This window comes from Peromyscus maniculatus, chromosome 4 (genome assembly GCF_049852395.1).
Source record: "Peromyscus maniculatus bairdii isolate BWxNUB_F1_BW_parent chromosome 4, HU_Pman_BW_mat_3.1, whole genome shotgun sequence".
In the NCBI taxonomy this organism is placed as follows: Eukaryota; Metazoa; Chordata; class Mammalia; order Rodentia; family Cricetidae; genus Peromyscus; species Peromyscus maniculatus.
The window spans coordinates 80,910,682-80,927,624 of NC_134855.1; the positions used below are offsets into that span (position 1 = coordinate 80,910,682).

The following is a 16,943-nucleotide window of genomic DNA, read 5'->3' on the forward strand; positions in this document are numbered from 1 at the left end:
GTCAGGTTTCAGCAGGGAGGAGCCCAGCAACTCTGCAACTCAGTAATTAAATTCCAAGAAGCGCGGGAGATCCCAGACCAATAGGCTGGACGTTTCCGGCCTCCCTCGGCCATCTGGGCAGCGGCGTCATCAGCTCCGGGCCGTGACGCCCGCTCACGCGTTGAGCCCGCCCCCTGAGGTCGCGCTGAGTTGGGCCCCAGCCCCGCCCATTGCCCCGGAAGTGAATACGGCAGGGCCTCCCACCCCTCCGCCGGCTGGGGCGCAGCCATTTTAATTCATAGCTGAGTGGGCGGTGGCGATTCCGGTGGCGGCTGTGGCTCTGCCGGGCAGGGGGTCGTGTGACTGGCTTTTTTGGGGGGGAGGGATTGTGTTTAGCTTAATTTTTCCTTTCTAGCCTCCCCTTGCCGGCCGGTGTGTACGTTGTAGTCCCCCGAGGCCATGTCAGGAGACGCAGCCGCGGAGCAGGTGAGGAGCGAGCGCGGTGGGGCCTCGTGGCGAGCTCCTTCTCTCTCCGGCCCTGTGGGTGCGAACCCGCCAGAGGTGTGGGCGGGAGGGAGGGCTCTGGAGGTCTGCTGACGCCCCGGGGACGGGGGAGCACCCACTGAGGTCGCCCAGTGGTTTGGCCTCTCCGTGGCGTTCATACGAACGGGCATTGGGCTCAAAACAATAGCCGAGCGGTGGCTTCGCCCCGATCCTCGAGTTCCCCGGTCGGGACGGTGTCTTTGAAGCCATGTCGGCGTTCCGGCAGCTCCGGACTGTGTTAGCGTGTCCCCTGCCTTGGCACTATTTCCCTCCTCTTCTCCCCAGTCCTCTGTCCCCAGACGTAGAAAAATAGGCCCCCCGAGAGAGCGAAGGTAAAAAGCAACAGTCCGGAAGCAGAGCATGGCTGTGCCGAACTTTGGGGGAATTTTGTGGATCTTTCTCTCGTCTTGATTTTTGCTCTTGCGGCTACGCAAACATGTTGCAGGATTTGGATAAATTGAAAACAGGAAATGTGCTTTGGTCACTGTAGGCACCAGCTGCTTGAATGGTAGATAAGAGGGATATCTAAGTATTTTAAAAATCAAATTTTTAGATATGAGGTCCCCTTCTTCCTTTTGCTGTCTTTTTATTTTTTTAGATAGGGTTTTACTGTGTAGCCCTAACTAGGCGCGACCTAGTAGTAGTGACAGTCTTGCTTCCTTGGCCTCTCCAGTGCTAGGATTAGCTGAGAATACTGACTTGCATCTCCACGTCGGGTTCTTTTACTCTTTTATAGCCTGAACTATGTAGGATAGTATTTGCCTTTTATTGTAAAAACAAAAACAAAATTGATTTTTATGAGAGAGGTGTTTTTTCGATCTTGATCCCAGCATATTTATTTATTGTTTTTAAAAGAAAGGTAGTCCTAGGCCGGGAGGTGGTGGCGCACGCCTTTAATCCCAGCACTCAGGAGGCAGAGCCAGGCCGATCTCGTGAGTTCAAGGCCAGCCTGGTCTACAGAGTGAGATCCAGGACAGGCACTAAAACTAAAGAAAGAAAGAAAAAGAAAAGAAAAGTAGTCTTGCAAAGTACTAAATTTCCTGTTGCTGTAGCAACAAAATATGCTTGTATTTTCTTTTTTCCAGTTTCCAGCTTATAATGTGGAAACATGGAGGTAATGGGGGACATAAATAGGACTGTTTGTTAATGAAGTGTGGGTAAACTATAAATTTAATTACTTTGGGAAAGTGAGAAAAGCTCACGTGTGCTTGACCGATTTCATCCCAGAAATCTTGGCTTTGCTTTTGCGTTCTACCTACAGTTGGGGTGCTCACGAATACAATGTTTTTGAACTATTGTACCAAAATTGGTTTTTTACTCCACTCTTTCTGGGTTAATAATTTTGTTTTCTGAAAGTGAAGCAAATGTTGGATGTGTCTCACATTCATTGCTTTATATAAAATTATTAAGACAGAAATATTGCCACGATTTTGTTTATCGAACTGGGTGGGTTTTTTGTTTTGTGTTATCCTGTTCCACCCCAGATGGAGCTTGAACCCAGGGCCTTGTGCGCGCAGGGAAGCACTCAACCGCTGAGTTAGAGGCTCAGCAAGAAGTGTGATGTTACAATGAAAACTTAGAAGCCTTTAGCACCAGCCCCTTTTATTTTGACAGTGTCACTATGTAGTCCTGGCCGGCATGGATTGCGGTGTAGATCAGGCTGGCTTCGCATTAATGGAGCTAGCCTGCCTCTGCCTTGTTGAATGCTAGGAGGAAAGATGGTGCACCACCACAGCTAGCCCCCCCCCCCCCCCCCCCCCCCCCCCCCCCCCCCCGCCAAGTTCAGGAAAATACTCTAACTCAAGCTGGTCTTGAACTCATTGCAATCCTTCTGCCTCACAATCCTGAGTGCTGAGATTGTATATCTGAGGCCACCACACCAGGCTTGCCTCCTTTGAATTTTATTGTGCAATTTACAACAAAAAAAAGTTGAAGAAAAAATTCATTACCACCTATTATAATTTTCATTGAACCCAACAATGGTTACAGGTTTTGTCATATATATATGTATGTATGTGCTGTTATATATTATTGTATTACATATATGTATTTACACTTGTATATTTTGTGTATGGTCATTCTGGGGCTCAAATCAAGGATCTTGCTCATGTTAGGCAAGCCCTCTACTACAGATGTATACCTCTAACCTTGACATACTTTCTTTCTCCAACACATTTCTCTGATAGTTGACCTGTTACACTTCAGTCCAAACTATTTCAACATTCTCTTATGTAATGGCATTAATGTTGTTACATAACTACCATACCATTATCCCACTCAAAATCTAGTTATACTGTATTTCTGTTTTATTTTTTTCAAGATGGGGTCTTGTACAAGTTTGAGGACAGGCTGGCTTCAAACTCAGTTTGTAGCTGATGATCTTAAACTTCCACCTCTAGGTGACACTAGGATCCTAGGTTCTCTCCAGTGCTCCTGGCTCAATAATGATGTACTTCTAATTCTAACATAATCCATATTCAGATTTGTATTGCCCCAAGAACGTGATTTATAGGGCTGGGAATGTTGCTCATTTGATAAGAGTGTTTATGTAGTATGCACAAGGTTCTGGAATCCAATCTGGGGTAGATCCTGAGCTCTACCTAAGCCAGGCTTTGCAGTGAAGACATGTAATCCCAGCACTCAGGAGTTGGGAGCCAGAGGATCAGAAGTTCAGAGTCATTGTTGGCGACATAGTGAGTTTAAAGGCAGTCTGGGCTATTAAGAGACCTTGTCTCAAAACAATAACAACAACAACCCCCCCCCCAAAAAAAAAAACCCAAAAATTTAATCTAAGTAAAACAATGAATCCAGTATTTATATATTTATCTCAACCATCCTTCCTATTAGCTTTCACTTTCTTCTTTACTTATGTTATCTGTTTGAAAAGACAGTTATTTTATCGTTTTCTGAGATTTTGTTTGGAGAGTTTTTGATGGTGTCATTTAATAGGTCTTTTACTCTTGGAGTATTTCTTGTAGGATTTATAGTTGAGTCTATTCTTAGTCTTGATAATTTTGAAGTTAAGTATCTTGAATAGAATATAATACAGTAGTGGGGGTGGTGGGGGTGGCCCACGTCTTTAATCCCAGCACTCAAGAGGCAGAGGCAGGTGGATCTCGAGTTCAAGGCCAGCCTGGTTTACAAAGTGAGTTCTGGGACAGCCAGGACTGTTACACAGAGAAACCTAACTGTCTTGAAAAAACCAACCCCATCCTTCAAGATACATATAAAATATAGGTAGGGTGTGTGTGCGTGCTCAAGCGTGCCACAGGGGCTTGGTGGAGGTCAGAGGACAACCTTTAAAAGTCAGTTCTCTCCTACTCTGTAGGTCCTGGAGATTCAACTAAGGCTTGGTGGCAAGCACTTTATCTTGCTGGCCCAAAAGGCACTTTGTTGTTGTTTGAGACAGGTAACTTCTCTGTGTAACTGCCCTGGCTGTTCTGGAACTCAATCTGTAGACCAGGCTGGCCTAGAACTCACAGATTTCTCCTGTCTCTGCCTCCTGCGTGCTGTGACTAAAGGCGTGCGATATCACTGTCTGACTTTGGCTTTTAACTTTTTAAATGTATGAGTGTTTTGCTTGCATGTTTGTATACTGTACCATGTACCTTCCACCCACAAAGGTCAGAGGTGGGGCTTTTGATACCCTGGAAATGGAGGTACAGTTGTGAGCTGCCATGTGGGTGCTGGGAACTAATGTGGGTCTTTTGCCAGAGCAGTAAGTGCTCTTAACCACAGAGAGTCATACTCCTCCTCTCTCAACCCTCAATGGCTTTTACATGTAGTGATACTTTTCAAGCAAGTGGAAAAAGAAATAATGTATGATGTATTTATCACAGAGCTGCTCTTTTCCTCTGCCTTCATTGCATTGAAGTAAATCTCAGTTGCTTTAGCTAAAGTAGTAATTAAATGATACGACGGGATTTCAAATGTGAATTGGCTGTACAATTCTTGGTGTTGAAGACAATGACCAGTGGAAATCTGGAGAAATTGAGTACTTAGAATGACCTCTTCTGGCTGGAGAGGTGGCTCGGTGGCTAAGAGTGCTTGCCGTTCTTGTAAAAAGACTGGAGGTCAGTTCCTGGTGCCCGTATTGGAAGGCTCACAAGCACTTGTAACCCCAGCTCCCGGGGATCTGATGCCTTCTTTTGGTCTCATCTCATGCACATAAATGAAAATAAAACCTTTTAAAAAATGACCCTTAAGTATGGGTAAGAAAACCTAAACAGAACTGAAGACTATTAAGAGATAAGCATGGTGGCACACACCAGTGATCCCAGCATTCAAAAACTGAAGTAGGAGGATCTTGGGTAGAGTCTGTTCTGAACTATCTAACAAGTCTTTTTCAGAGGGGGAACAAAAGAATAAGAAAAGCATTTTTTTTTTTGTAGTTATTTTGATTTTTCGGGGTGGTCTTTTTCACCCAGAGAAGTCATGAGTCAGTGTTTTTTTTTTTTTTAAATATAATTTTTTTTATATATAATTTTTTTTTTTTTTCGAGACAGGGTTTCCCTGTGTAGCTTTGTGCCTTTCCTGGAACTCACTTGGTAGTCCAGGCTGGCCTTGAACTCACGGAGATCCGCCTGGCTCTCCCTTCCGAGTGCTAGGATTAGAGTGCTGGGATTAAAGTTGTGCGCCACCACCGCCCGGCGAATCAGTGTTTTTCTACTAGTGAAAAATAGCTTGGAGAGAATAGAGAAAATAGGAAAAATATATGTACTTTGATATACTTATTAATGAGGAAGAAGAATTGAAACCCTTATAGAAATATGAAACATAGTTTATATTGTTAGTACTTAAAATCTGTTTAAAAGTAACAGTATTACCAAATAATTTAAAATTCAAGGTATACGTGAGGGAAGAAAATTGAGAAGAAAGCAGGATAACCAAATATGTTGGAGAGTGTATTTTTGGACCCAATTATTTTTATATGTTTAATGAAATTTCTCCATTATAGCCTTTTCTATGTTCTTCTCTCCTGTTTTAAATGGTATTTAGTATAAGATAATTTTGAGTAGGTAAATAGGTTTGATTTTAATATTTCTTAGGAAAAATGGACTTCCTCTACTTTATTTGGCAGTAATTGTTCCTAAGGGTACTAGATCTGTCCTTTGTTTCTTCCTTTTGAAAGGGACTGTTAGTAGAGATTGTATTTGTTGAATATTAGGTTGTTTCTGGACATAATGGAATGTATATCCCAGGGAGAAGGACAAAATCAGAATCCATGTGTTTGTATCTATTCATATCGCCAAAAACAGTTCATGGTTTTAAACTTTTCTATCATATCTCATATCTGCATTTCTCCTTAAACAAAATCCAGTTGTAAATCTGGGTCATTTTGTTAGGACTGTTGGCAATTGTATGAGGAGAGACCTAAAAAGGGGTTTGAATCAGTGAGGTTTTATTTAGTGGTAGGGTATCTATAGTCTAGGCTGGCTTGGAACTCTTGAGCATTGAGTACTGGAATTTTAAGTATATACTACCTTACCCAGCTATTTAAACTATTTATGGTTTGATAGATAATTTAATTCTGTAAATATTGAATAAAATTAGAATGACAAAAACTATATTCTTTACTCAATTTTCCTAATATGCCACTTAATCGAGAGAATTAATATCTTGGCTATTTTTGATTGAAAGAGCCTTGTTGGTCAAATTCCAAAGGTTAAGTTTTTGCTTTTTGTGTTTTCCTTCTTTTGTTTGTTAACTGGATCTTTGGTAGCTCAGGCTAGCCTTGAACTCCATCTTCCAAGTGCTGGAATTATAGGCATGTACTCAGCTCAAAGATTTCTCTTTTTCCATGGGTGACCTGCTGCAGTCTCCCTGATGCTAGATTATAGGTGTGCCTCCACCAAGTTAGACTTTTTCTTCTGGTTTTTGGTAGTATTGAGGATTGAACTTTGGGCAGCATTCTTTTTTTTTTTTTTTTTTAAGATTTATTTATTTATTATGTATACAGTGTTCTGTCTGCGTGCCAGATCTCATTACAGATGGTTGTGAGCCACCATGTGGTTGCTGGGAATTGAACTCAGGACCTCTGGAAGAGCAGCCAGTGCTCTTAACCTCTGAGCCATCTCTCCAGCCCTGGACAGCATTCTTGATAGACAAATGCTTTACCACTGAACTATATCTCTAGCCCAGGAGGTTTTTGTTGTTTTTGTTGTTGTTTGTGTTTTTTTTTTTTTAATAATTTTTCTTGCATTGCTGGGTATTGAACCTTGATTATGGTAGTTCATGTTCCACAGAACTACATCCCCAGCCCTTTGTATATTTGTGTTTACTTCCTAAGGGATGAAGAAGTGGGTATGATTATTATTTCAACAAACACCTTACTCTTAGATTTTTTTTTAAAGTTTTTAAATTGAATATGATTTTTGTTTTTGGAAAAATTGGAGGGGTCATTGTTATGTAATACCAGATACAGACTGCTTTTCTTGAACACAATTTATTTACGTGGGCAAAGGAACATAGGACCGAGCTGACATCTAATCCTAAATGTGACACCTATCCTGTAATATACTTTATTCATTGAGCATGTAAGTTGGCTCAGTTAGCTTGTACTTACTCCAAGAAAGTCATAAAATGCTGCCAGGGCTTACTTATTTTCTTATTTTTCTTTTGAGGTTGGGTCTCATTACATATTCCTGATGGCCTGAAACTCACTATATAGACCATAATAGCTTTGAGATCCCCTTGCCTCTGCCTCCTAAGTGCTGGGATTGAAGGTGTGCACTACCATGTTAGGCCTGTTTTTATTTTTGGAAGAAGGTTGCAGAAATAAAAGACTTCAAATATGTACTATATGCAGTTTTCTTAATGTTCTAGCAAAAATTAAGTTAGGATCATTTGGGTTTGGTATCATCTTATATTTTATGGATACATGATATTTGGAAAATGTATTTAGAACAGATAGATAATTGTCATGTAGGTAATTGTCATGTTGTTTCATGATATTCTTGAAAATTTTTTCTTGTGTTAAACATTGTACAGTGAACATGCTTACACAGACTATATGTTACGGCCTGGGGTTTTGTGGTAGGGGTACATATATTTATAGCCTATGAGTCCACTGGAATGTTAATGGCAGAATCCTATTAGCCTGTTGCTCTAAAAGGCATGTTGAACAAAACAGTACAAAATAAAAATAGTGCTAGAGGAAATGATACATGAGGAGCATTGCTGTGAGATTATGGTAGGGTACTTGCCTGGCATGCACCAGACATAAAGCTTCCGAGGTGGGGATCCAAAATTGAGTGGGGAAAGGAAGAAAGGAGAGAGAGAAAGGAAGCTGCTTCCTGGCCTAATGGGGCATGCTGGTTGGTTTATTTGGTGGTTTCCATGGTGTTAGGGATGGAACCCAGGGCCTCAGGCATTTTAGTCAAATGCATTTTGATTTGTTTGTGCTACATGGTCTTACTCTATAATTGCGTTACCCTGGAACTCACTATGTAGCTTAGGCTGGCCACAAACTCAGGGCAGTTCTGCCTCACTCAGTCTCGTAAGTGCTATGTTGTAGGAGGCATAAGTCACCATACCTGAATAATATTGTTACATAGTAAACTGTTTTGACAGCAGCTTGCTATGTAGCTGAAGCTGCCCAGAAGCTCCTTATCTTGTCTCAGCTTCCTGAGTAAGACAGGCTTTAACTCTGTAGCCCCAGGAGTCTTGGAACTCATAAAGATTCACCTGTCTCTGCCTCTCTAGTGTTGGCGTTAAAGGTATGCAACATACCTTACTATTTTGTTTGAGGCAGGGTCTCACTTTGTAGCTCTGGCTGGCCTGGAACTCACCACATAGACCTCCTGCTTCTGCCTCCTGAGCATGTACACCATTCCTGGCTACACCTTACTTTTGGGGGAGAGTTTTTTTCTTTTCCTTTTTTTTTTTTTTTTTTTTTTTTTTTTTTTTTTGAGACAGGGTTTCTCTGTGCTTTGCGCCTTTCCTGGATCTCGCTCTTTAGACCAGGCCTGCCTCTACCTCCCGAGTGCTGGGCTGGGGTTAAAGGCGTGTGCCACCACCGCCCAGCTACACTTTACTTTTTAAGTTGTCTGTCCATCCTTCTCTCCCTTCTCCCTCCCAACCAGGCTCGCCTCTAGAACTTAGAGATGCACTGCCACTGCCCAGTGCATTTTAAGTTTTTTATCTCTGAAAAATAATGAGGGTATTATGTATTCTATGATATATATTTTGATTAAAAATATATATTGTAAGGGGTGCTGGAGACCACTTCTCTTCTAGAGGACCCAGATTCAATTCCCAGCAGCCACATGCCTGTAACTCCAGTTTCAGGGGATCTACACCGTCCCACAGACATACATGCAGACAAGCATGAATGCACATGAAATAAAATAAATACTTTTAAAAATACTGTAAGTAGCCGGGCGGTGGTTGCGCACGCCTTTAATCCCAGCACTCGGGAGGCAGAGCCAGGCGGATCTCTGTGAGTTCGAGGCCAGCCTGGGCTACCAAGTGAGATCCAGGAAAGGCGCAAAGCTACACAGAGAAACCCTGTCTTGAAAAACAAAACAAAAAACAAAAAAAATACTGTAAGTATTTATGGCAGCAACCCAGTTATTATTATAAAGTATTATGTACTATGTAATTATATGTGCTAGACCTTTGTTTAGAATACATCATTTCCAACACCAGTAATACATTGAAATTGTGATGGTCAAGATGTCACTAAACAGCCCTGGTAGTGGTGGCACACGCCTTTAATCACAGTACTTGGGAGGCAGAGGCAGGAGGATCTCTTGAGTTCCAGGATAGCCTGGTCTACAGAGTGAGTTTCAAGAGGCTACACAGAGAAACCCTGTCTCCAAAATGGTGGTGGAATTTTTTAACACCATTATAAGTCCTGTTTGGGGGTTGGGGATTTAGCTCAGTGGTTCCATCCTCAGCTCCAAAAAAAAAAAGTCCTATTTGGTGTGTGGCATTGACTAAAATATTGGACCATTTACTGTTTCTCATAGTGGAGTTCAGGACCCATTTTTGTCACAATTATTTAGGTTCTTTATGAAAATACAGGTGAAATCTGTGATTTCAGATTGCTGTTTGTAATCCTGTGAGTAAACTGAGAATCTTCGTTTAAAAAACGTAGTAAAAAAGAAAACATGTACTTGAGGTGATTTTAAGAAAATGAAAGGTTGTAAACCTCAGAATTCTGGAAGAGGATAAATGTTCTTATATTATTGTATTGTGTCATATCATATCATATATCATATATCAATGTCCTTAGCTCAAGCTTTCCTTGATAGTCTCATAGTATAGAACCTGCTGGCCTTGAATTCAGTCTTCCAGCTTCAATTTCCCAAGTGCTGGGGTTGCAAGCACGAACCATTAAGCCCAGCTGTAAGTTGCTTTTAATATATATTTAATATATATTTAATATATATATATAATTTAATATATACTTGATAAAAGTAAATAGTAAAACTGCAGACTATATGAGAATAATGTATTACTGATTTTTGTCCTTAACACTCCCTAACTATAGTTAGTACATTAAATAATGGGAAATACTTCAAAATGGGAATTGAGGCTCATCTTTGCTTGGTCTAGGCAAGAAGAACTTATTATCCAAGCATAGATTTAATTCCTTCTAACTTTCCATCTTTTTTTTTAAAATGATATCCTTTTCCCCTTAATTCATATGTATATTTGTTTGTTTATTTTCAGACAGGGTCTCTATGTAGCCCTGTCTATCCTATCCTGGAACTCTGCTATGTAGACCAGGCTGGCCTAAAACTAGGAGATCTACCTGCCTCTGCTTCAAGTGCTGTGATTAAAGGCATGTGCCACCATGCCTGGTTTATTCACATTAAAGCTTTGTTTTAAAATTGTTTTTAATTACGTATATGTGCATTGTGCTTGTGCATATGAATGCAAGTGCCCTCAGGTCAGAGGATCAGATCCCTCTAGAGCTGGAGTTACAGGTGGTTGGTTGCAAGCTGCCTGATGTGGGTTCTGGGAATTGAACCTACTGACCAATCTCCAATCTGTACAGCTCCTCCCCCCATATTTTTGTTTTGTTTCACATAGATGAAGCCTTTATTTGTATTTATGTATTATCTTTAATTGTATGTATGTGTATAGCCCAGGTGTCCTAGAACTCATTATGTAACCTGGGTTGGTCTTTGAATTTGTTACAATCTGCCTGTCTAAGCTGATTTGTTTTTCAGTTTTACTTTGAATCCCCTATGTAACACTACTCCAGTTTACCTTGAATAGTTATTTGGAGAAGGCTCTATCCTCCAGTCTCTTTTACCTTCCTAGTAGGAACAGAAAGAATTGCATATTTTCCTTGTGTTTTTATTTTTGTTTTTATGGTGCTGAAATTAAACTCAGGGCCTCATTCATGACTAGGCAAATACTTTAGCATTGAACTATACACCCATCCTTCATTATTCTTTTAAAAATAGTATTTACAGGGTTGGGGATTTAGCTTAGTGGTAGAGCGCTTGCTAGGCCATGTCCTCAGCTCTGAAAAAAATAAAATAAAAATAGTATTTATTGGGGTTGGCGAGACAGCTCAGCAGTTAAGAACATTTCCTGGTTTTGCAGAGACCTGCAAAAAGGTTCAGTTTGCTTAGACCCACGTGGCAATTAACAGATACATATAACTTCAGTTCTAGAGGATCCAATGCCCTCATCTTGCCTTTCTTGGCACTGCATGCATACAGTACCCAGACATAGATGCAGGGAAAATATCTATATATACACACAAAACAAATCTAAGACATGTTGTTGTTTTTTTAATTACTTATATTTTACTTGAGATCTGAGGCTCAAGCATGAGGCTTAAGCTTGCTAGACAAATGTTCTATTTACTGCTGAGCCATAATACCCATGTCTCTTCTTTCAAAAGAAATTTTTATTCTATTTTATGTATGTACATGTTTTGTCTATGTGTAGATTGGTGCCATCTCTGTGCCTGTTACCCATGGAGGCCTGAAGAGGGCATAGGATCCCCTGGAACTGGAGTTAGAGATGGTTGGGAACCACCATGTGAGTGCTGGGAACTGAACCCAGCCAGGTCTTCTGGAAGAGCAGCCAGGGCTCTTCTTAACTGAGCCATCTCTCCAGCCCTGCGCTAGATACTTAAAAGATCACCCAAATGTACAACCATTGGTTAGGGAATAGCTCTGTAATAGAGTTTTTGCCCAACATGCACAATACCTAAGTTTGATTACCCTGTGCACAAAACAACCACAGCCATCTTTTTCTTTGTTTTATAAAAGTACATTATACACACACACACACACACACACACACACACACACACACACACACACATATAAATATATGTTTAAGGTGTTTTCTTTGTGCTGGATTTGAACAGGGAAACTTACAAGTAGTAGCAAGTGCTCTGCCACTTAACAATGTGTTCTCTCAAAATACCTATTTTTAAATGAGTTCGGTACTTCTAATTTTTTAAATTCATTAATTTTTAATATAAGCATTGATAAAGCCTACATCTTTTAGTGTGTGTGTGTGGGGAGTCGAGACAGGGTTTCTCTGTATAGCACAGAACTCACTCAATAGACCAGGCTGGCCTCCAGTTTAGAGATCTGTCTGCCTCTGCCTCTGCAGTGCTGGGATTAAAGCTACCTGTCCTTTTGCTGAGCTGTGCAGTTGCAGCTTTCATCTCTTGCAGATGGACACTAGAAACTTGCCCCGAGTTTTCCTTCTGTGTCCTCTTTCTTTGCTTTAGCAGAACTTCCAGGAAATAATAACACAATTCCTTATGGAGACTCAGTCTGTCTTTTAAAATGTTTTTTATTAGCATATATTAATTATGCATTTTCATATGTGTATATAATGTATTTTGATCATATTTGCCCCCTTTATCCTCATATGTCCCCCTCCTCCCTCTGATCCTCTTCTGGAACATGTAATCCCCCTTCTATACTTTTTATCTTCCCCTCTCCCCTTGTAGGGGGCCCAGTGAGTTTCATTAGGGTTGCTTTCAGGAGCATGGGTGTCTTACCAGTGGTCATACCACTGAAGAAAATGTCTCCTTCTGACCCAGCAACTATTAACTGCCTGTAGATGCCCAGAAGGGGCCTAGTGAGCCCATGTTTATGGGCCCAGTCATTTACAAGTCTAATACAGGTAATCACAGCTGCTGTGTGTTCAAGGGTGCAGTGGCCATGTCCTACCAGGAAAGCAGCTTTCTGCACCATACCCTTTTCCTCTGCTCTTTTAATCCTTTCCATTCCCTTTCCTGAGGTGTTCTGTGAGCCTTGGGGGGAAGGTGATGTAGATGTCCCAATTTACTCTCCTCACTTTGACCAGTCTTGAGTCTGCGATAATTAACTGCTACGTACTGCAAACAGAAGCTTTTCTGACCAAACCTGGCAGCAGCACTAATTTATGGGCATAAACATAGTTATATAGAAGGCAGTTTGACAGGTACACCATAGCCATTTAACAAAATAATTGTAGCTTCCTCACTGAGGCCCGTGACCTTTGTCACAGTCTTTTAAACCAGATTTAAAACCATGTTTGTTTTTTTGTTTTTTTGTTTTTTTTTTTGTTTTTTTTTCATATCCTAGGAAACTTGAGCTTTTCTTTCTTCTGTAGTGTGACAGAAGAATGCTCTTAGCTGGATGGTGCAAAACAAGAAAAACAATCCACAATTTTTTCTTGCTGTATTTTGCTGATTGCACTTTAGCATGTTTCTCTGTTCTAGAGTGGAGTGTAATTTCTGGAAACTACTAATTGGATTTGAGGTTTGGCCAGATTCACCTCAGGTGTTTTTGTTTTCTTTCAAGTTTGTTTCCTAGATGATATTGTAAATCTCATATGGAATTAAGCAATGAGGTACACACTGTCTGGTTGTCTTTTTCTGATTTTAAGATTAGTTGGTGTTGGGTGGTGGTTGCACATACCTTTAATCCCAGCAGTTGGGAGGCAGAGGCAGGTGGATCTTTGAGTTCAAGGCCAGCCTGGTCTATAGATCAAGTTCCAGGACAACCAGGGCTACACAGAGAAACCCTGTCTCAAAAAAAAAAAAAAAAAAAAAAGGTAGCTTTTAACCTTGACTACCTACTGGTTCTTAACTGATGATTAAAGGATTTTTGTTGTGGAATTTGAATGTGGCCATAGCTAGTAAGCAAGGGCATGTGTTGTAATCATTTCGGATAGCTTCCATTGTAGTTGGTTTTGGAGGTTTGTTTGTTTGACTGCCCTAAATTGTTTATTGGGTATGAATTTCACAAGAGTCACTGTTACTGTTAATGCTGGAGCTGGAGAGTACTGTACCTCCTCCCAGCTGCAGTGTGAGAACCACCAATAGGGTGGTGGAATTTGGCCACAGCTCTTGCTTCTGCAGATTGTCAGCCCACAGATCTCCCTGTGCTGGTTTGGTGATTACTGAGTGTCAGGGTTTCTACTAATAGCTTTATGGATGGGACCAATGAAGATAACCTCAAAGAATTTACATGTGGAATCTTCACCAACCTAGTAAGAATTCAGGACATTCAAGGCCTGGCAGTGGCATCAAGCTCTCCCCTCAGCAACAGACTGAAGTCTTTTACCTTCCATTGTTAATACAGTTGGGAATTACCTGTGTGGACTACTTTACAAACATTTTACTTCATCATTGGACAGAGGAAAATAGAATTAGAACAGTTGATCTTGTTCCTATAATTGTTTATGTATAGAATTTTCAAGCTTTAATGAAATCATGTTTTTCTTTATTTATTTAACTAATCTCTGAGCATTTCTTTTAATATTTTGTTTATGGCTCCCCCCTCACCCCACCCCACCCTTGTGTGTGTGTGTGTGTGTGTGTGTGTGTGTGTGTGTGTGTGTGTGTTTTGCTAGGATTAAGCTTGGTCGGAAAAATTGATTTTGAAACAGTCTTACCTTGGAACTCAGACTAATCCCAAAGTCCATGGCAATCCTCTTACCTTAGTCTTCTTAGTGTTTACATTGTATATATGTAGACCAAATATTAGTGTTTTTAGTTTCTTATTTTATATATTTTATAGTATATAATTATTTAATTTGAGGGGTTAATTTTCTGTCAAGAAGATCTTGAGTTCTTGCTGGGTTCTCATAAACTATTAGGCACTTTAAATAATTCTCACAGTACAAAATTAAACATCCTTATACTTTTGTATTACTGTGCCAAAACACCGTGAACAAGGTAATTTGAAAAAGAAAGTTTAAGCCAGGAGGTGGTGCGACCTTTAATCCCAACACTCGGTGAAGCACAGGCAGGAGGATCTCTATGAGTTCCAGGACAGCCAGGTCTACACAGAGAAACCTTGTCTTGAAAAACCAAAAAAGAAAAAAAGTTTAATGGGCTTATTTATATAAGTTCAGGGAGTTAGAGTCCAAAGCAGATGCATGGTGGCAGGGACAATTGAGAAGTCACTTCCCGATCCACACCGGGAGTCTTTTGGAATCTCAAAGCCTACCCCCAGTGACACACCTGCAGCAGGGCCGCACTTCCTAATTCTTACCACACAGTTTAACCAACTGGGGATCAAGTCTTCCAACATACACATACCTCTGGGGGTCATTCTCATTCAAACCACCACACAAGAGTTTAAAACAAAACAAAAAACAAAAAACGCAGCAGTAAACCTTGACAGTGTTTTTTGGTTTTGCTTGCTTTTTTTTTTGTTTGTTTATTTTTTGTTTTTTATCAACAGTCATTTTTCCCTTGAGAGGGCACAGATCTTAGTACCAGGGGGAAAATGATTTTCCTAATTTTTAGTAACAAATTTAGTATGTTATTGGGTTTATTGTGTATACATGAGCTATGCTACTAGAAGGTTAAAAGAAATCTATACCTGTATCTGTTTAAGTGTAATTTCTAAAGTTTATTACAATTGAATTTTTTATTTTGTGGATGTGGGTCAGTGGGTGCTTTATGGAGGTAGGACAACTTGGAACAGTCACTTCTTCCACTACAAGGGTCCTGATGATCTAATTCCGGTAATCAGGCTGCTGTGCGTGCGTGCGTGCGTGCGTGCGTGCGTGCGTGCCTGCCTGCCTGCCTGCCTGCCTGCCTGCCTGCCTGCCTGCCTGCCTGCCTGCGTTGTGGTAGAGTAGTCTCCTAATTCTCTGCCTATTCCGTTGAGGTGAATGCAGGTATCTGAACTCCAGTTCAAACCCTTCTCCTTTTAATCATTCTTTTTTTTTTTTTTTTTTTTTTTTTTTTGGTTTTTCGAGACAGGGTTTCTTTGTGTAGCTTTGTGCCTTTCCTGGAACTCACTTGGTAGCCCAGGCTGGCCTCGAACTCACAGAGATCGGCCTGGCTCTGCCTCCCGAGTGCTGGGATTAAAGGCGTGCGCCACCACCGCCCGGCTCATTCTTTTATTATTATTTTTATTGTGTGTGTTTTGCTGCTCATGCATGATGTATGTGTGAGTGCATGGAGGTCAGAGGACAACTTTTCTAGGTTCCAGGTATCAAACATAGGTTATCAAGCTTGCATGAGAAGTGCCTTTGCTCGCTGGGTGATCTTGCCAGCCTCTTTAATAACTGTTTCTTATTTAATTTTAAGGTTTTTGTTTTGTTTCATTTCATTTTGTTTTTTAATTGTGTATGGGTGATTTGCCTGTGTGTGTCTCTGTGTACCATGGACATACCTCGTGCTTGAAGAGACCAGAAGGCATTGGATCTCCTGAGACTAGACTTAGAGGTGGTTGTGATGCTCAATATATGTGCTGGGAGTTGAACCTCTGTAAGAGTTGCAAGTCCTCCTGACCACTGAACCACCTCTTCAGCAGTTTTTCACCCATGATTTGAGGTCATTTTAGGAGCTCTAATTTTTTCCCAGGCTTCTTTGTTTTTGCTCCCTGTTCACCCCCACGCCCCAGATAAGGTCTTCTGGATGCCTGGAGCTCAGAGATCTGCTTCCCAAGTGTTGGGGATTCGAGGTGTGTCCTACTACACCAGGCTGTAATTACTGTTTTATATGTACCTCCAGACAAAACTTAACTGGTTATTTCAAATTTTATTAATTTATTTTATGTTGGGGAGGGGGCTGATTCCAGGTAGATTAGAACAGACTATCAGATCCCCAGGCATTTGGGAGCCATGTGGTCTAGGTACTAGGACTGAAACTTGGATCCTCTGAAAGAACAGCAGTTGCTCTTAGCTGCTGAGCCATCTCTCCAACTTCCTTGGGGTTTTGCTTGCTTGTTTGTTTTTGAGACAAGTTTTTACTTTAGCACAGGCTATCCTTGAACTCATTGTCATCTTTGTGCCTCCTAGATACTGACATTTGCAGGTATGAGCCATTATGCCCCTCCAAAAGTTTGTTTGGTTTATATGTGCTTCCTGCTAGTCTTCAGTCTTATTTTAGTCATTGTTAGCGAAATTGTAATACCTTAACTGTTTTCAATGACTCCAGATTTCATAATTTAACTGGTTCTTTCCAATATGGCTATTTAAATTCT

At 40.8% G+C, this 16,943-nt stretch overlaps 1 protein-coding gene across 1 annotated transcript in view; it reads left to right on the plus strand.

Annotated features, from left to right (window-relative positions):
* Window positions 1–204: 204 nt before the first annotated feature.
* Window positions 205–16,943, plus strand: part of Cstf3 (cleavage stimulation factor subunit 3) — an 87,668-nt gene continuing 70,929 nt past the window's right edge. The window contains exon 1 of the mRNA XM_006975879.4: window positions 205–465. Coding sequence (XP_006975941.1) covers window positions 439–465 — 27 coding nt within the window. The 5' untranslated portion in view covers window positions 205–438. The remainder of the gene's footprint in view (window positions 466–16,943) is intronic.